The following is a 21,859-nucleotide window of genomic DNA, read 5'->3' on the forward strand; positions in this document are numbered from 1 at the left end:
GTAGTAATTTTGTCACTCATCTTATGTGTATATTAAATTAAATAAATCTACTTTTCTTTTTTTATTTTGTAAAAATACTGTAATTTTTTTGAAAAAAGCTTATTTGCACTTTAAACATTTTTCGAAACATTGAAAAAAATAGCATCACAAAATAAGAATCAAATAATTCACTAGCTACCACTTAATTTTCAAGTAATAAACATTTAATTTGGGGTAGAAAAAATACATAACAGCAAAGCAATGAACAGACAGAACCAAAATAATGTAGTTACGCACTTGGCATCCATTGTTAGATAAGCGTATTAGAATCTTTTACTGTCTACTTAAATAATACGAGTACAAGCGTATAAATCCTACGAATTTTCTTCAAGATCGTTCCTGAATTCATGTACAACTATAATTTAAGATTTAATATGGTTAAAAACAACATTGTGGTGATATAATAAGGAATAAAAGCAACAACAAAAAGCAACGTCAGCGGCAGCTTCAATTTAACGCTGATTCTACGTATAGCGTTGTAATACAAGATGTGTTTATGTTTTCCCTATATGCTGGTGACTTATTCATAATACTTGAGAGTGTATTTTTGTGTGGAAACCTACTTTTTCTGTGGTAGTTCGTAAAAAAATTTTTCTGGAAGTAGTTAGACTCTACTGATGTTGTATTTTACAAATCTGGCTGTATCAAATGTGGGGGTAACTTCATCGTTGCAGCTATGGCCATCGAAAAAATTATCACTTATAAGATGTGGTTACATCTGTTTGAACACACTTTAATTCTTAATCTCAAAAGTGCCGAAGGCTTAGATTTTTACGCTTATTGCCACAAGTTCATGCAAAGACGTACCCAAAAAATTTTAAGAGACTTTAAAGGGATGTATTAAATTAAATATGCTCGAAAGACCACCTTATTTTACAGGTATTTTCGTCAATTTAACTCGTGGCAGAGTTCCACTTGACATCAGCTTTATTAAAATTCCCTCAAGCTTTTAGAATATAGCATTTCTTTCCTTATTTCTCTCAATAATGTTAATTACACGTTTATTTTTAATAAGCAAGCAAATAGGCTGGCCCAACTTAATTTATTTTTTAAAAACTGCGCATTGGTGGTTTTCTTCAGGGGCATCTTGATTTCCTGGGCATTCAAAGCTCGTTTTATTTTTCACTTTGCAGCCATGAAATACTATGATTTTCAAAGGCTAAAAGATTCCTGTTAATGTCGTTCTCTTTTTACTGCGTCGAAGTTGTACCATTAAAAATTTTGAGAGTTAAATTTTACGCTAAGCTCATGCACTCTGGCCCTACCGAAAATTTTGAATCCATGCCTGTTAAACTTGAAAAAATATGTGAGACTTTTGCACAATGTCGTCAACGATGCAGCGAAGTACAACCTCATCGTCAGCTTACTTGACAGCGACGCCATTGATCAGCTTGCAGACATCATCAGCGACCTGCCTGAGACTGACAAATACACGACAATCAAAGAAGCAATTCTCTCTAGGACGTCCGATTCGCGCGAGAAGCAGCTACAAATGGTGCTCTCAGGTCTACAGCTTGGTGACATGAAACCATCTCAACTATGGCGCAACCTCAAAAGCCACGCTAGTGCCAACTTTACAGACGAAGCCCTCAAGGTCAGGTGGCTAGACCTTTTACCGCCTAACGCTGCCATGCTGCTTCGAGTGCTTGAACACGCTGACATGCCCAAGCTCGCAGAGGCCGCTGATAAACTGCTGAAAACCGGAACCTCTGTAATGCCTGTGAGTCACGCACCACGTTCCATTAGTTTCCCTACAGGTCAAGCCGGACATCCGGACCTCACTCAGGAAGTCGCCGCCTTTAGGCTCGCAAAAGCGCACTTCACCGCGCTTACACGCCAGCAACTCGAGCAGCCCACGGTAAACAACAACAACAACAACAACACCAACAACAACAACAACAACGACAACAACAACAACAATAACAACAACAACTGTCATGGACGGAATTTCCGCTCCCACAGCCGAGGCCGTTCTCAGTCACCCGCAGCCACGCCAACCTCGCCTTCCCGGTGCTGGTACCACAACAAGCATGGAGCAGCAGCCATACGCTGCATGAAGCCCTGCTCCTACCGTGCACCCATCGCACTGGGACAGGGAAACGCTTAATGCCACCTTTGGATCAGGTGGCAGAGGTGAGCATACGCACCACTGAAAACCGCCTACACATGTGCGACAAGCGCATTAACCTACGCTTTCTCGTGGACACTGGCTCGGTCCTACTGCTCTTGCTAATGTCAACAGTCCGAGAAAAGCTACCACAGCAGCCAATCATGCTATACGCCGCCAACCAGTCGACTATCCAGACCTTCGGCACACACAAGCTGTCGCTCAACCTAGGTCTCCGAAGAGATTTCAATTGCACCTTCACCATTGCCAACGTGCTACACGGTATTATTGGTGCGGATTTTCTGATGAATTACGGGCTCTTACTCGATCTTGAAGCCGCCAGGCTTACAGACCCCCCAGCGGCCTCGCCTTGTAGGGAGTCCTTGACAGGATGCCTCTGTAATCGGTTTCAACAGTCACTCATTTCTACGAAAACAGTAGCACCTTCGTACAAAAGTATGCTGAGCTGTGCAAAGAATTCGCAGACCTGTTCAAGCCAAGCAGCACTTCTGTCCAGCCCCCAGGACTACCAGTGAAGCACTCAATCAGCACCACAGGACGCCCAACCTTTAAGCGCCCTTTCCGCCTATCTGAAGAACGACTGGATGCTGCCAAAAAAGTTTCCGCAGATCTTCTGGAAAAAGGTATCTGGATAAAGCTACTTTTTATTTTTGATTTATTATTCACTATTATTAAATTTTTTATAACAAACTTTTTAATTTTTCAATCTATTTGATCACTAAGGTATGTTAGTAATGAAAAAAATTAGCCAGTGACTAAAATTACTTATAAAACAGTTCACTAGATGATTTACACCAGTTTATTGACTAAACGTTTATTTGTTTGTATTTTTTTTTATAAGAAGTTTAAAGCCCTGTAAGAGTAATTTATTCATCAAATGATTTTAAACACCGCTATAGTCATATATCTTAAAAAAAACCAAACAATGTCAACCATTTATTTTAGTAATCGATTGTGGTGGTCTTTATTTAATAAAAAACCTTTTTTAAAATGGTGGTAAAGAAAATAATAGAGACAAGAACTTGGAGTTTGAGAATACGTTTAGTATGTAACCCTCTATCACGAAGAAAGGTACAGTGTAATGAAACAGCTGTTACGTTTTTATATTTTCATATAAATGAAAAAGCTAAAATTTTTTAGTAATGAATGTAAAAATGTTGCCTTTTTTATTTGCCTTACCATTATTCGTATATTTAAGTAGTTTTCAAACAAATGTCCATGTAATTGGCACTATATTGCATTTACATTATTGCAACATGTACTGATATTGTTGTTAGTAAATACGATGGTATATTGTATTACTCGTTACTTATTAATACAGTTTGAATTACATTCTAGTAAAATAAGATACTGCCCCTTCGTTCAACTATTATTATATATAATGAACTTGGTACTAAAGGAATCTAGGCCTCAGGTTGTAACTAAAATTTTTTTGCTTATTAGGAAAATGCAAAATTTACACTCATGAAAAATGAGCATTGAGTACAAGCTCGAATTATTTTATATTTTTCCTTGGTATTAGTTTATTATTTGCTGAAAGTTAAAGCACTGTCAGTTGGCTCTTGTCGAATGGAAAAATATCTCTTTACAAAGCATTAAGATCTCAAAAAATTTATTAAGCTTCTTTGTCATTTTGTCAATCAGCACACACTTTTGTGCACACATTACACGTGAAATATTTATCGTTCAAGAAAATGTGTTATAAAATAAGTAATTAAAAATTCACGGCCAACCGAATTAAAAACGATGAAAAAACGAATCAATACTTCAATAGCAGATAATCTTATTTACCATACAATTACAGTTGATTACTCTCTGCCTCTAAGATTTTTTATTCCTCTTAATAATCGTAAGTATGACCATTTTTAACTTGCTTTCGGATTTCAGATTCAAAACTCTTAAGCCAAACAGACGTGCCTACTTTTATCCACATTAATATTTAATGCATTATTTTATTTCTTTATTTATTTTTTGTACCAAAATTTTGTTGACATATTAAAAACCGCAATTTCTACAAAGTTCTTTTATAAAAACTTTTTTTTTAGTTTTGATACGTAAGGTGCAGTCCTGACAAAACCTTAAGTCTAAGATGTTTTGATATGAATTTAAAAATTGCATTTTATTTTAGACTGATGGCTAAAAATATCTCCAAAGTATAAAAAAAAACCTATTGTGTAAAAGAAGATTAACAACATCTTCAACTATCTTGAATGAATAAATAATAAATACTAGTCAAAAATTTGTTTAAATATTATTGAAGTCACAGCCTCTTTCTTTACATATTATAAGTTTTACAGTAATTTTTCTTTATTTTGTATTTTGAGATGCACTTTTTGAAAATTCGTATCAAATGTAACTTTGGTGATTGATAAAATAAGGTATTTATGAAGAAGTTGGTGCTTTTATGTTGAACTCCGTACTGCCTAGTATGATGATTGGTATACATATATTATGTGTTGAGAACAAGTCAATAATCACATACAGATTCATGCTCTTAAGTAAACCGAGACTATACTAGGTACTTTGAAATCGAAGAAAGAAAGCTCTATAATATTGAATTTCATACAGTAATGTTAATCTATACATAGTACGTCTATGAACATGAAAAGTAAATGTTGCTGAAGGACAGAAAAATGTTACATAATAATTCGACCCATTATTTTTCATGACTTTAAGATACGATTTACTTCAATATATACCATGTACTATTTAACCTGTCTGTTATTATTGGTCAATTTACATATATTTACACATCTGTTGATGTGAACTTAATTGTTGCATACGCTTTTAAAGCTACAACCTTACAACTTGAAAAAACGTGCCATTAGAAGTCGGTTCTAAAAAATAGTACCAAATGCAAAAATAAAGCTTTATTCTACATATTAACATGCAAAACTTTCCTCCAATATACCCACCCTTTTTTCCTGTGGTTAAGGACGTATATAATTATATACGCCCCTTCTGATGTTTTCAGGAGCTTTTTCCTTCCTATATCCAAAATCCTTGATAACTCATCTTGATTTCCTGACATACGACAAAGTAGCTAAGCTGTTGAGCTGAGAATAAAAAACTCGATCCTCTTAAATATCATGTGTCAGTACTGATGCTTACAACAAGCATGACAATTCACTTTTACCAACTTCTACTACGCAGCTCTGCTTATAATATATTTACGATTATCGGTACGTGCGAGGTACGTGTCCTGCAGGTGTTTTTGTTTCACCCTTCCCTTTTCTCTAATCTATCCTTTGAATCAGGCACCGTCCCGTTGGTAAGAACATCATTTTATTGATCAAACGCAGTTTTTGGGTTTATATTGGAAATTAAAAGTCACATGTAATTTGTGGGTGTGTATGCATTTTAATATTTAACGGTAGCGATGGCATGTTTGAACAAATACGAGGCCGTTTCTTGGGCAACGAAAAACAACATGAATTGATATTTTATATTCACCACAAGCTTTAAATAAGTCGTAAAACACACGTACGTGATGCACGATAGACACTGATTAAAGTTGGAAAAAATATTCTCTGTTACGATTACAATGCTTATTACACTTTTTGTGAGGTACAGATCTGATTGTGTACAGAGTTACATGTACACAAATTATTGTATTATTTAACTATCAGAAACACTTGAAGTTCTCTAAATAATTAAATAGTTTAAGAACACTGTAATACAATTTCAATCTGCACCAGATTGATAACATAACTTTCAGATTCTTACATTGTCTAACTGTGTATTGAACTGAAATTCTGATTTCTACAATAAGAATATGAGAAGCGGGTATTATCTTTTCTTTCCGATAACACGTATTTGTACAAGAATTTAGTAGTTTAACTAGGAGCTTAAAAATAATTTTAGAAAATTTTTATTAATTTTGTACAATTAAGTAATCAAAAAGTTGATACACTCTCTTACTTAATACTTCTTTCTATTAATTAAAACTTTGTTTTAGTTAAATTTTAAAAATAATAATGACGTAATTAAAGTATTAATGACAATTTACTTTAAATTAAATAAAACTGTTTATTAGACTATCGTACATAATTTTCTTCCTTACATCGCTACTACCTCTGTAATAGCGATTGCTAAACTTGAAAATTAAATTTAGGGAGTGCATTTTCAGTTATATTGTCGAGCTTTATCGAAGTTGTAGTATTATTACTTACCTGACGTAAACATCAGATTAAAAAGTATACATGTATTTGTTTTTTTTTTTTTTTTTTCTTTGTCAAAATTACTGTCAATTTGTTGAAAAAATGTTATTCATCTTTACAGTATTTCTGACTCCTTTAGAAAATGAACACACAATCGTAGTAATCAAAAGCTTTACTGGCCACCATCTTATTTTAAAGCCCTTCAAATTCATTAGGAAATAGAAAAAATACATAACCACAAATCAATGAATGGGAAGAGCCGAATCGCTGTACGATAACATACTTTTCACGAATTGTTTGATAAGCTTATTAAAAGCTTATCTAATTAACTAACATAAAAATTTACCTAAAGCTTATTTTTATTACATCGTCAATAAAGTATAAAATATTAAAGTTAAAACTTTGATATTATCTTAGTTGTTATGATAAATGTGACAGTTTTATAAGTACCGAGTATACTTCAATCGATTACTTCTTGGTAATATGTTAGTTTTTTATTTTAATGAGCTGTATTTTTATATAAAATCAACAAATATTATAACAATAGATAATTTACTATAGCCTATGTTTTGAAGTACCAGTTTTCATTTTGATTTTTTTTGCAGATAAAGATAACACTCCTATAATTTTTTGAATTAAATTATGAGTACGGGGAGTACAGATTGTAGATAATCTTAGAATAACCAGTAACACGTACAAAAGCCGATTTAATATTTGTATTTTTAAATTCTTTATAAAATGTTATTTGCAGTTACATTAAAAAATATCATGTACCAAATACCATTATTCAAAGGATTCTTTTAAAATCATAAATAACTATAGAATCGAAGTCGAACCAATTCTATCAGACAAAAATATGAGCATTATTCAAGATTATTTAAAATAAAATTTTAAAAAATTATTGTATTTTTCTGTTCCTATTCAAACTTCTGTATGATTCTTTGCGTACCACGAAGAATATTCTATAAAATAAACCATCATGTAAGTCACAGATTTTCAATATCAATACCACAGTATGAAACAAATTATACATTGAGCCATCCCCAGAATCGTGACTACCACCACCACCACAACACCAAACTAATCAATCATGGAAAGAACCCACTGCTCCTACCAATTACAATGTTTTGTGAGGCCACGTATTTACTCGCAGCCAATACCGTCTACCTTAGCTCCTACTCTCCAAATTTGACGGCCAATCAACTTCGACTCTCGAGCTTTTTTTCTCCTACCCCACTTGGGTTAACGCAAGCTCGACCAAGTGCTTTTTTCCCCCACCACCAACAAGTTTTCGATATTTTTGGCTTCTTCTAATATTTTATGTACGAGTGTTCAAACTATGTATTGATTTTGTGTGTGTCGTATATCAATATGTTTACAATAGAGAGATTTTCTCGCAGATGGTTTATAGAAAATGAGCGTTTGGTAAAGACATGTAAATTAATACCTACGTGATATGAAATCAGATTCGATTTACTTCGCGCTTGAAAGGACTTGTTGAGTTACAAAAGAGGTGGTATGTGAAAAATGATAGAAAACCTAACGTTACTTACTTTAACAAAGTGTAAATTCTAAGGGATAACAACTCTTTGGGAAAAATAAAAAGTTTTGAATTTTCATTAGGACTTCGAAGCTTTTTGAAATGGTAAGGAGTCGTTGAATGATTTTTTATGGTGATATTATTTTTAAGGAGAACCACGTCATTTGATGGACTTTAACAATTTTCTTACACTTACACTTTTAAATTCTATGAAAAGGGTGGGCCTTTTTTTCAAAAAGCCAGAAATTTGAATTGATTTCGTTCACAAGCTTTGTACAACTGAAAAGTAATTTTTTTCGAAAAAAAAAAAGTTATTACTCAGATAGCATTAACATTTTTATCTGCCATCTAGGAAACTCTCAAAATATTCGATGCCAAAGTTTGCTTAAAGTCAGATTAGTTTTACGGAGCCGTAATTTGAGACGTCACATTATATCGGCTGTAATAAAACTGTAACAGCATGTTCTCTAAATGAAAATAAAAATACTTTCAAAATAAATCTTTTAATTGTAATTTAGAAAAAATGTTGGTTATCGTGAAAAAGTTAAGAAACTCGTGTTAGATGTAAGTAGCTTTCAAAGTCTTTGTATTAAATGCATGTAGAAAATATGTTATCGTCTCCTACTTGATGATTCCAATCTTATTGAACAAAGTTTCAAATATATAGGTTTTAATTAGCAGGTCGCAAAAGCCTTTTAAAGTATTCTCCATGTTAATATTTAATGTCAATATTTATGTAAAGATGATTATAAACTGTTTGTTAATTTTATATGTCGAGCTGGAACATCCTGCCTTATTCGACTGGATATACAAATGAAGGTACGATATTAGCGTTGATAACGAGAGATTTGATGCAGCAATTTTACGTACACGATGGGTTTCAGTGGTACATAATCATCTTCTCCTTTCCAAAGAGAATTGGGAATCCTATATGTACAAAAATTAATTTATGCCATATTGTATCACCCAATTGTTATACGAAAGCCCACCTGCAAAAAAAAATGTAAACAGAACAGAAAATCAAGAGGTCTTTTAATTCTTTTTACTAACATGAGATATGCCTTACCAACGTCCCGATATAAAAACAGAAGCTATAACAACTGCAATTTACTACACTCGTTTCGTAAATCCTCTATATATATGCGTTTTATTGCTTTTACTGTGTTTTCTCTACAATGAGGCATATCCAGAATGAAAGCCATGTATGCCATACATTGGAGACCTAATGTAGTGTACAAACAAAAAAAAAAAAAAAAAAAAAAAAAGAAAAAAGTTATGCCTCAGTATTTGGGAAAACACAGCTTTGTTCAATTTACTCTAAGCGTTCAGTTGAGACAACTCCTTGACTTTTCATTTTTAATGATGTTAATTATTTTTAGTAGACGAGTTACTTGTTTCGAAGTTCCTTGATTGACTGCATATTGTGAACTATTTTCTTTCCTTAGTATACAGCCAGAATAGTTGAATTTTTCGCATGTAGTTTCTTACCTAAGGTTTTAGAAATACTTTTAGTCTTAGAAATAGTTTTAGAAAGTTTCAAAAAGTGACTTGATAAGCTTAATCGTTTAGCTGGAAGAAAATTATATTTCCTGCTCTATTGTAAAAGAATTTGCTAGCTCCAAGACTTTGCTAGCTTAAAGTCTTTAAAGATTGTGTACCACAGCGAGTAAGTTGTATTGGAATGAAGACTTGATTTTTGTAGATTCTTCTTTTTTTCTTTTGTCTTATGTAAACAAATTATTTTTTTACCAGGATACATCATGGGAATAATGCAACAAAGTTTCTAATTCTCTCTCATTTGTAAAAATCTGCATTGTTTAAGTCCTAGTATTTATAAAGAACAAAGGATTCTACTACAAAGAGATAACCTAAAGCAATCGAAGAAATTCCTCACCAAGCTTCACTCGACTAAGTATGGCTTAACATCTTTTTCCTTCCTTTTTTTTCACGTATTATAAAAACACCTTGACATCGTTTTCTTTTTCAAAGAAGACAGACTTCCTTCTCGTCTCTTGCAATTTTATCTTTAAAGAATTGTGACAATGTACGTCCATCGAAAATGTTTCTCTACAAAATACGACATTTCTCGTTGTCAAAGTAGTGTCAAGAAATTTTGTACATAAATTTGATAGCAATGAACATCCGTTATTACTACACTGAGGTGGCTTTTTGTAAAGTTGACGATTTGAACGAGTTATATTTCCTTTGTTTTCAACACTCACCCGCACCTGAGATATTCCATGGTAACTCTTTTTATACAGATCCTCCAACAGTAATTATTGAAGGTATAAAATCAAGTAATGTCAGATACGCACAGTTTCATCAAACATTAAAGTTCAAGACAATAGTTTACTAGACATTTTTCTAGAACAAAGACCGTACCTAAGCGCACACTAGCATGTATCATTAACAAAGTTAGCCACGAAAATATTGAGTACGTGATATAACAGGTATTAATTATAAACGATAGTGATATCACGAACGTGACACATACAGTAGCAACATTAGGAGCCACATCGTTGTTTATCAGTCGCTTGAAAGACTTTCCTCAACCAGCAGCAACGTATTTGTATCATAATATTTGAAGAAAAATGTCCGATAATGAGGAAAATGAGAAGATGGATTTTATTATGCGGAATGATGAAGAGTCTCAGAAGTTTGGCGTCTCTTTCTGTGGCCGTGAGGTTCATCCAATAACCTGTACCAGCAACGCCACTGAAGAGACGAGGCAATTGGACCTGAAACGCAGCAAAGATCATCGCCTTTTACCTGATAGCAAAAAGGTATGGGGATTTTAAAATTGCATTTCCATACTTAATTTTTTCTAAGATTCTTTCTCAAAACTGAACAAAATTGTGGTTTTATAAAAAAAGGTCCTCCAGAAGGAGTTTGGTCGCGCTAAATATGACAAAGACACAATTAAGGTCATGGTAAGTATCAAAAAAATTTTCTTTGTTCTTCTCTTTATTTATTTTTCAAACGTTTTATGTTTTGCAAGGGTTGTCCTCGAACTAAGGAAAAAAGTCTATTAAGATTTTTGTATAATCCGGGAGTAGAGAAAATGTTTAACTTTTGCAATTCTTGTAACAAAGTGTAATTAAAATGTATGCAGTAAATCTCTTGAATAAGCTATTAAGCAGGTAGATAAAGCCACGAAAAATGATAAATAAGAAATTTTTTACTACAGCAAGAGTAATTAAAAAAATTTTGTACTATAATTATGACACATAAAAATTTTTTTTTGGGGCATAAATACACCAGCTTCTTTTCGTATTTAACAAGTAGTAAAAATTGACTAAAGTATATGCTGAATTTTATTTATAATTCTATGTTTTCATCACAGTGTCAAAATAGCTCAAAATAATTTGATCTTTATTTGATTATCTTTTGATTGCTGCTAGTCAGACAATAGAAAACCTATTTTTCGCGCAGTTATAGAGCAAAAAAGTTCGAAAATTGCTATTCAAAGTTTTAATTTTGCAAAATTATTAATTTTAAGATTTTACAATCAAAAATTCTTTAAAATTAATAATTAAATACCTTTGGTATGAATTTTTTTCTCCTACAGAAAGGCTGAAACAAATCTAAGAACGAAAAGTCATGAAGAACGCTAAGAATTTTAATGTGGTGGAAAAAGCAATTTTTTCTTTCTAATTTCAACCCCAATTTTTGAGAAGATTCAATTTTGCAACATAAATAAATTGTAGATATTTTCAAATACATAGTTCATTTTACTGGTATGCAACACATTGCACTTAATGGAGTAAATTTTCATACGAATTGAAAAATATGTAACTGCTATAACGTGTTTTTAATGTTAACTATTAAGAGTTTGTGATAATAATGGTTTATCTCCAACTGTCTTCCAACCTGAAACAATTTGTTTCATTTCTGTAGAATAATTCTTGTTATTGATTTGAGTTAGTATTTGTTACGTTCATTAACGATTACTATAAAAAAAAATATATATATACATATATATATATATATATATATATATAATACCTGAAAACTTCGACGTACTATGCATTTGGTCGTCTGCTTGCTAAATACAAAACTCATATCGTTACACAAAACCATATTATGATCATTCACTACATTTTTTTAAAAAGATTTTTCATTTAATTACATACATTTAAAACCAATACATCTGAAATTTCGTCATATTATGTGAAATACATGTACAAATAACAAACGATATTCTACATTTTTCGTTTTTTTGATTTGGGAAAATCATCACTGTTGCTTTCACTAATATGATTCTCGTCTGTGTACAGAAAATTTTTGAAATTATTTTTCATAATGTTACTATTAACGATTTTAACTGTCTTATGCTCTATTTTCTGGGTTTTAAGATACCGTTTTTTTTTTAAGTACGGAGTAAGTTACGGAGTACTATTAAAAGTCAGTCCTTTTGTTCAAGTAATACTTTTTTTTCGCTGGTGCTTTGTAGATTGGTCGTGCCGTGCATGCAAGACAAAGTATTTTTAATGAATTTAGCCATATGTTTATACTTGCACGATTTTTCTTGCTACGATATTTAAACGATAATCCTTGATTACTATTTTTATGCAACTGCACTTTTTTCCTCATCGTTTCTTATATTTACAAGAAATATGTTTCACAAAAAAGCGGATGCAAACTGGTAACTGAAGAAAAAGCTGATTAAAAAGATACACCGTAAGAGACAGCACCTTAAATAAGGGTTTTTTTACAGGAACGTGGTCCAAAGTAATTGGTAGGGAACCTTAAATTTTCGTACGTGGAAAAAAAAATCTAATTTTTTTTATGCATTAACGACTAAATGCATGCAACCTTTTGTTCGAAAAACAGTACAATAAGTCAAAGTATTCAAGTATAACAGTTGGTTTTATGCTGTTAATTTATGTAAAAATTACTAACTGTGTAACTGTAAAAATGAGTTTTTAATTACTGTTGCTGGAATTATGTCGTTGAATTTTTTTTTTTCTTCATGTAAAAATATATCCTATAAAGTGAAATTGGTTTCCACACATTCAAATGTGAGTCGTCAAAATGATAATATTTTTTTTTTATTACAAATTTAGTTTTATAAAAGATTAAGGTCAAAATTAAAAAAAAAGTTTGTCTCAACATTGAAGCTTTTCGCTATCCTTAATAAAATTCATCTGAAAACTTTGATGCAGCAATACTATAAGGTTTAAGGCAAATAAATTGTAAAATAATAAATTGTTTTTTGAAATCATTTTTAATGTTACATAAAAATTATTGAGCATGGCTTACGATTTCTTAAAAAAATACGGAATTCTTAACTTTGAAGTAATGATATGCAAGAATGAAAAGATAAATATAATTTTAATATATAATTTTGAATAGCGTCTTTCGCTATCACTTTGTAAAAAATAGGTGTTAGACAACCTTAGCACCACTTTTTGGTAGATTATCGAAAAAAAACAAATTATCTTCTGATACTTCTGCAATACAATGCTCCTAAAGAAAGTTACAAGCAAAATTAGACAAAATAATCTATCAGTTTTAACTGTCTTTTCAATAACAAACAAAGCCGGTGCGTTTATGCCCCAACACTATTTTTATATATAATCTGATCATAACAAAAAGCTATTCCAACAAATTTCGTCGTAGTTAACCTGTTAATTAGAACAATGATGTCATCTTTCAGGTCAGAGGGAAATCGATATTAGTTCAGGCTACCAGGAAAAATCAACTAAGCGAAGCCTCTATGACGTTTGACATTCCAGATCAGTGTGATTTGGAAAGAATTAAGGCAGGATTTCACTCCGATGACGTCTTGTATATTCGTTTTCCTTCAAGGAATGAGCCAGATGTTAAAGTATAGACAATTAAGAACTTTAAAATTTTAAATAATTTATTTTCTAATCGAAAAAAAAGAATATGCAGAAAATAAAAGAATATAACGATGTCATTTTTTTATTTAATGTTCCTTGGTCGAAAAGTATAAATAACATTTTTAGCAATTTTTGTAGTTCCAAGCTCATCAATAGAAAAAAAAAAAAAAAAAAGAAAAGAAAAAAAAAAATACAATTAATAAAAAGAAATCGTTGTTAGCTGTCCATGAGTTTATATAAGTTGATGAAAAATTCGTAAAAAAATATAAAGAAAATACGGATACCATTACTCTACCTTGCTTCGAGAGCTAATATAATTTTTGGAATTCAATGATCGAAACAAGGTGCTGCGATTAAAAAGATGCTAAGTCAATTGTCATAAATAAAAGTCTTATTTATATCTAAATTTTTTTTATCGTTTTATTATTAAAGCATATCCTCATACATTTCTAGCATGAAAAACATGTTATTTCTAAATTTACACTAAGTATCACAATTATTTTATTTGCAATCAACATCAAAGTATATTTAATCAATGTACACCAATAAGAAAATTTCTGGGTTCTCAGCTTTTCCTTTTTAATTAAATAAAGTCGTAAGGTCGTTTTTTTTCATTTGCAATGTTTTTACCAAATTAGTCACATTTTGAAATATTACAAAATTCTCAAAGTAATGACACACTGATTTTTTTGCGATAAATGGTACCTGCGTTAGATTAATGGCTTATTCACGCAGTTTGTATTTTTCACCATCACAGCCAATGCTTTCTTATGGGGTATGAGGCCACGTAGGGCATATTTGCGCATTTCTGTATTGAGAGTAAACTAAAAAGTTTTTTCCATTATTGTATAATTTATTGCTTTGCTTGGATTTCCTGATTATCTTGATTTTCTTGCATGGTTTTCTTACTAAATGTAATACTAAGTGCGTGTGATACTTTTCGAATAAAAATATTATTAAGCTCATGATAAATGCACTTATTTAAAAAACAAGCAACATGCTTCTGACGAAGAACCGTACACCAGAGGTTCTAACGAAGAATCGTACAGCTGGAGGTTTCCAACAAAGAATCGTACAAGCTACTACTTCCCAACCAAGAAACATACACACTACTACTTTTAGACGAAAAATCGTACACTCAACTACTTTCCGACGAAAACTCGTGCGCTCAACTACTTTCTGACGAAGAATCGTACACTTAACTAATTTCCAACGAATAATCGTATAACTCGACTACTTTCCGACGAAGAATTATACACTTAATAACTTTCCATAGAAAAATCATACACTTAATTATTTTCCGACGAAGAATGGTACACTCAACTACTTCTAGATGAAGAATCGTGCACTTGACTACTTCCCTACGAATAATCGTTTACTCAACTTCTTTCCAACGAAGAATCATACACTCAACTACTTTCAGACAAAAATCGTACACTCGATTATTCTTTGACGAAGAATAGCACATGCCTTTACTATTATTTATTAGGCACGACTGATACTCAGGAGTGCCTTAAAGTTTTTCCAGAGCAAAAAGTGTCAGTACCCTCGAAACTTATTGTTTCTGTATAAAAAATATTTTGGTAAAAAAAAATTGGGATCGTGGACCTCGGCGTCATGAGTGTATATATCTACTGGGACTGATACTTAAACATGCTAATTGTAGATTAGATTCTAACTATCATTTACACAACAAAGACCATTCATAATACTGTTTTCATACCTTAAGCGTTTTAAAGTTTTACTGTGACTTCGGTACAAAAGATATTTATCATCGACGCGCTTCTAAACACAGGGATTACAACGTTTTTCACAGGTTACAGTGATTGTCCTACTTTAGTGAACATTGATGGGCATACTTTGTTTTTCTAATTAAATGCACAGCAAACACTTAACACCTCCCGTGGTGGACGCATTAACAGAATACAGAATATCAACCTTTGTCGTGGTGCCATTATATTAGTATGTGCCGTTGTCTTTACTTGCCTTCTTCTCCAATAGTTTAAATTATTGTGCATCATTTTCTCTTATGCTGGAAAAAAAACGTGATAAATATTTTGGTAACCTACAAACCTTTACCCTACGAACAAAACTGAGTTTTTCATGAAAAGTTATTATTGTAGCGAGCCAAGAATAACTGTCAAGTAAAAAATGTAGTCTATACGTATACATATACTTACACGTATTGTAATGAAGTACAGGGAAAGAATGACACTTTTGGTATCAAAAAATGTAATACATTTTTTTAATGCACATTTTGAAAACCTTTTTTTTTCATTCCCCATATTTTACATCACAAGAAAAATACTTTCAGCAATCGATTAAGTTGATTTAATATATACTTTTTCAACCGTTTTCATTCAATCAAATTTTAAATTTTTAAAAAAATATTTTTATACATTTCAAACTTTTTTCGTCATACTTTTACTTTAAAAGATCGTGCAGAGCTTCTTGAGAATAAAACAAAGTGCTAAACACGGGCTCCAATTCATTTTGTTCAGTGTCAGAAAAATGTGAGTACTCGAAATTTGAAGTTAGAGCGTGAATTTTATAAATTTATTTATTTTTAAGCTTTTTTCCTACTGATAAGTTGGACCACATCTTACATGTTAAGGTTCTAGGAATTTAATTCAATCTTACTCTAAGAGCTTTATTTATATGTTTGAAAGAGTTGTTACGAGCTTTTGTGGAAAATTTTTTATAGTAATATAGAAGCAATATTGCTATTTTTAATGCACGTATCTTTTGACCTGAGACATCTTTTCTAGACATCTAGCTTAAGTTTTGTTTTATTGCCCGAAAAGATGTCTCAGGTTAAAAGTTACGTGCATTAAAAATAGCAATATTGCTTCTAAAAACCTATATTAATTGGGACGATTTTCCGGTATTTTTAGCTCTAGAATTACGTAACTTCAGTTATGACGTATTAAAATGCCATCTAAAATGACCTTTTGAAGTAAAATTATGATTACAAGAGTGATAAAATTAGTAGAATTTGTCTTACAGTTTCACTTTAAAAATTCAAATAAAGCTTTAAAAAAGGGGCAGTGACACCTACATTGCTTGTTATAAATTCACGTAACACTTGACCTGAACCATCTTTTCGGACATTTCAAAAAGGAAATCAAACCTCGTATCATGTACTTACTGTATTCTACAACTATGATGAATTTTCCACTAACTTTTGTTGCTAAATCCCTGATTGTACGAACATGTGGAAGCACTGAATTTAAAGTTTTTGTTTAAAATTTTCAAATTAATTTAGAAGTAACCGCCAAAAACAGCTCTGTACTAAAAAATTCTTGAAATTCACGCTTTAATCTCGAGCTTTAAAATAATGCTCTCAACGTTTAATGCCTTAAATTTTTCGGGACACTAAGCAAAAAAAAATGAAAGTCCTTTTCCACTACTTTATTGTCTATTCTTAATAAATCCTGTACGATCTTTCGATGTAAAGGTATGATGGAAAAAGTGTATTGAAGTTTTTTTTTTTAATTTCTTGTTTAGTTTACAAAAAAAATAAAAAAGTTTAGTTTTCTACTTTGATAGCGTACTTTAAAATTTTTTTTTCCCAATTTGCAGATAAGAAAAGTGTTGTTATTTGCCTGTATTTCATCATATTCTGAATCGTATTTATTATCTTATATACATACTTACATACATTTTTTTTGTAAACAGCTCTACAAGTTGGCGTTGAACAACTTTCATCAGAACCACAGACAGCAACATCAAAATTTATAAGGAGAAAAGTGAAAAGGAGACATTTTGTAAAAAATATTTCTAGAAAACGACAAAGGAACCAAAACACTTGGATTGATGCACAGTAAAAAAAGCACATACTGAAGGTGTAGCTGGAATCGGACGAAAAGGGCCAATAACGGCAAAGGAGATGCAATTATCTTGTAACTGTCGTCTTAAATGTAACGAAAAAATAACCGAACCTGATTGATTGAATGCATTTAATCAATATTGGAATTTATGTGATAAAACTAAACAAAGAATGTGCCTGAGTAACTGGATGTCTCTGAAGAGTAACTATTTGAGTGAAGAAAAGGCTGAAATAAAAAAGGCTATCGCAGCAAAGGTTTTTTATCAATATCAGTTACCATCTTTTACGGGAATGGTTTCGGTTAGCCGTGAAATGTTTTTAAATACTATTAGTAAGTTAAATATTTTCTAACGTTTAACTGTAATCGTACCATTTGTAGATTTGTTAATTTTTAAGATATTAGAGTTGTACCAATTTAGAAAAATCGTCATACTTGATATCACTAATAGTATTATCATGAATTTTTAAGTTTTGCCTTAAATAATTATTTTGCAATTTTCAGACTTTCAATTTTCCTTAAAAATCAAGAATAAGTACACATGCAACAGAAATCTTTTACCTTGATATCTCAGAGAACGTTAAAATAGCATTTGGTGCATTTTTGGCCCATATCGTTAATTTGTAATTTCATTATGTTGTTTAAGTCCCTATACTGTGCTGTTAGCAATCTGTTAGATTGGCATGTACAAACATTTTTAAAAAATATTCTACAAAATTCATTATTTTTACAGCTTATTTAAAACACTTTACAAACACAAATAATATTACTTCAATACATCCCTTTCTATCGCAGCATTTAAAAAAAATATCAATTATGAACTATTTTTTCATACCATTTTAAATGCATTGTTTTGGGGGTAGCTTTCGTAGTGTTTTTTACGAATGCTATTGTTTATCGATGAAATACAATACACATTTTGTTGTAAATATCAAGATTTCAACAGTACAAGCCGCTTTAAAAAAAAAGTCGAATGCTGATGCGACAGGGGTTATTGAAGATGATCAGAGAGGAAAACATGAGAACCGACCATTCACGTATTCAAAGGAAATGCTGAATTATGCACAAGAGCACATTAAAAGTTTTAATGCTGTTGACTCTCATTATTGTAGAGCTAACAATCAAAGGCAATACCTAGAACAAGGTCTTTCTCTATCCAAAATGTATCGTATGTATGCAAAGGATGTTGGAGACAAAGTTGGTTCGGATAATCTCGTGAGTAAGCAAAAATATGAGGAAATTTTCAGCACTCACTTTAACTACGGATTTATCAAACCAAAAAAAGATTTGTAAGTTACTATTTCAATTATCGAACTGTGTATGCATTGTATATTATATTACTATCAGACTTCGTTCATCCGGTCATTAAGTGGTACGTTAAAATATCTGTATTTTGTTTACGTTAAAAATTAATATTTGGTAAGTTTTCTATATTTGCTAGTACAACCGTTGTGAGCTGAGGATAATCAATTTTTCGGGTCGTGATTAATTTCATACAACAAAATTTCTGGAGTATTGCTACTAATTAAATGCCTGTGCTCTAAGGCATTTTTGAATTGTCCTTAGGAGAGTAATATTCTGCATAGTATATTCTTAAACCACGTTATTTGAAGAAACTGTACAGAAAAGAATATAGCGTTTTAGACATTATTTTTTCATTTGCGGGTTTCTCTAAAATAATAAAAATGTCACCATCTTGCGGTAGTAACAAATTGGATACATTGATTTATTTTAAATTCTGCTACTTTATAAAAATAAGACTGGGGGGCTGTAACCCCTAGACGTTTACCGTAAATACCCTTAATATTTGATACGAATTTATATTTATGATTTAAGACAAAAAATCAAACAATAAGCTCTTATGATACTAAATTTTTTTTTTTTTTTCAATTTACAAAATAAAACATTTGATTCCTTTTATAAAACGTGGAACGAACAAAACTGTTAGATTCACTAAGTAATCTGTATTACATTTACATTATTGTTATAGCTATATTGTCTAAAATTGATAATTGGGAAATTTTTTTTTCGAGTATCTAACAATCGCTGTCGTAGAATTAGAACATACTCGGTAAAGTTACTTTAATCTCATTATCGGTCGATCTTTAATCCCTTATTGATCGGTTGTATATTTTAAAAAGACTGTACATGTACCGTAGTTTGTTTTAGAGAAATTTTGTTTTTTTCGATAATGTAGACCCTTACTTTACAAATAATTACAATACATTTACGATTGATAAATTCCTCACACTAAAATATTTCTGTATCCACTTATAATCTTACGTGAAAATAGCTAAGCAATAATTAAATACAATTCAATCAATGTTGAGTAGTTTCTGAGACCGAAATTGAGACTGATTGTGAGACGTTAACTCAATCTTTTTCTTACGACGTAAAAATTAATAAAATTGATCGGGAAATAATTGTCTAATATATACAAAGTATACATTCCGTTTATGGTTAGGCTACATCTCTGAAGTCAACGTGTCTATCAAACTAGCGTAGCCAAGTCATAGGGCCGTAATAAAACTTACACTATGTTACTTTTGCTAATTATTAGCTGTTTCTTGCCAAAGAATTTTGTTTGCCATATTTATTTCAACTTGTGTCTAGTATTAATACAGATTTTTCATACTTGTGTCATTCAACTCCACTAAATAGTAATTTGAGGGTTATTTGATCTTCATTTAAATTATGGTGAGAGTTTCAATTATACACTTTCTGAAACAAATTACAAAAGATTAGTTTTCAATTCGTCATAAAAGTGTCATCACCACTAGGGCTATTTTTCGGCTCAAAAGACCCTAAGATAGCCTTGGTAGAATGGCACTTATGTGCTGAACACTGTTTTTCCTACCGAGGGTGCAGTGAACAGCCAAATGTCACGAAAATCACCTCGAGGTCGGAAAAAAATTTATGGTATTGATTAAAATTTTTCTTATTAAAAAGGCACACATTAATAACCTAGATGATTGTTAAAGTGCGAAAAAAGACGTATTATACCCGTTACAGTAACTTTATCAACAATCTTTCTACCTTACATTAAAAATCTAATATTTTCGGCTTGAGAAAAAAATTCCGCCAGTGAATAAATCATTCTACTGAATCATGCGGATAGCAAGTACTCAAAACAATTACAGAAAGAAACGATGTACTTACATATTTTTAAATACGATCACAATATTCATTAAAAACACTCCATTTTGTCTTTTACCTTATTACGATAATTATTGTTGTAATTCTTGAAAATACAATATATTAGTTAATACAATAATCGAAGAAATAAAAAACAATTGTAACTGAATTCGCCAAAAGAAGGAGGAAACACTTGAAACGCAATTGTTGCATGGAATTTCACTTAAAAGTAGAACTATATTTACTATTATTTTCTCTGACACGGTGTGCTGAATAATAACACTGTGAATAAAGTCTCTTAGTATTATAATCATGTACGATTGGCCAATGAATATTTGTATTAAAAAACTTTGAATACTATGATCTACTGCATTGTTTCAGATGCGCTGAGTGCGAATCCTTTAATTTGCTATCACAAGAAGAGCAGGTCAGAAAAAAACCGTCCTTTGACTTTCACATGCGCAATAAATCAGAAGCTCGCAGACTAATAGAGTCTGAAAAACAAAGGTCTTTAAGTAATTCAACTGTTTGTTGCGCTAACTTTGATCTGCAAAAAGTTGTATCGACATCACGCTCAGATATCTCAGTTAAGTACTATTATTCAAAACTGAATGTATATAATTTTACTGTTTTTGATCTGGGTACCAAAATCGGACGGTGCTATTTATGGAATGAAACGGTTGCTGGGTGTGGATCAAATGAAATAGCATCAAATGTATTGCAATTTGTAAAAGGAAAGGTCGCAACTGGAACTAAAGAATTTTCGTTTTTCACTGATAATTGCGGAGGCCAAAATAGGATTCAGAACATGTTTTCAATGTACGTTAAGGCTACTAACGATTATAACATAGCAATAACTCACAGGTAAAAATTTATTTCGTAAACTCCGTATAACAAATGAATTTGGTTTTTCTGAATCCTGAATGGAATCTTGTGAGTGCGTTAAAAACCTGTCTCCATTTCTTATTACTCATCAAAAATATATAAATATATATAAACAAATGTATAGGACAAATGTATTCTAAACAACTATTTTCTAGCATCTTTTCGAAAGTTATTCTGTTTATCAAGATGTATTTATCAAGAATTCTACGAAAAATCTGCCATTTTCGGTATCAAAAAATAAGGTACAATTTTTTAATAAGCATGCCTTTGGAAATACGTTTTTTTTATCTCAGGTATTT

The 21,859-nt window shown here is 31.3% G+C and overlaps 2 protein-coding genes across 2 annotated transcripts; both read left to right on the forward strand.

Moving 5' to 3' along the window:
- The first annotated feature begins 890 nt into the window (after positions 1–890).
- LOC149373071 (uncharacterized) lies at positions 891–2,682 on the forward strand. The gene is made up of 3 exons (XM_089597978.1): positions 891–918; positions 1,380–1,897; positions 2,002–2,682. The coding sequence occupies exons 1-3, from the start codon at positions 891–893 to the stop codon at positions 2,680–2,682; spliced, it is 1,227 nt and encodes a 408-aa protein (XP_089454104.1).
- Positions 2,683–10,383: 7,701 nt separating this feature from the next.
- Positions 10,384–13,807, forward strand: LOC149373072 (uncharacterized). The gene is made up of 3 exons (XM_089597982.1): positions 10,384–10,650; positions 10,741–10,797; positions 13,527–13,807. Exons 1-3 carry the CDS (start codon positions 10,459–10,461, stop codon positions 13,701–13,703), a joined length of 426 nt encoding a protein of 141 aa, XP_089454108.1. The 5' UTR covers positions 10,384–10,458; the 3' UTR covers positions 13,704–13,807.
- Positions 13,808–21,859: the final 8,052 nt, after the last annotated feature.

This window comes from Copidosoma floridanum, unplaced genomic scaffold (genome assembly GCF_036245765.1).
Source record: "Copidosoma floridanum isolate Cflo_tuat_1 unplaced genomic scaffold, Cflo_Japanese_pri ptg000046l, whole genome shotgun sequence".
Lineage (NCBI taxonomy): Eukaryota > Metazoa > Arthropoda > Insecta > Hymenoptera > Encyrtidae > Copidosoma > Copidosoma floridanum.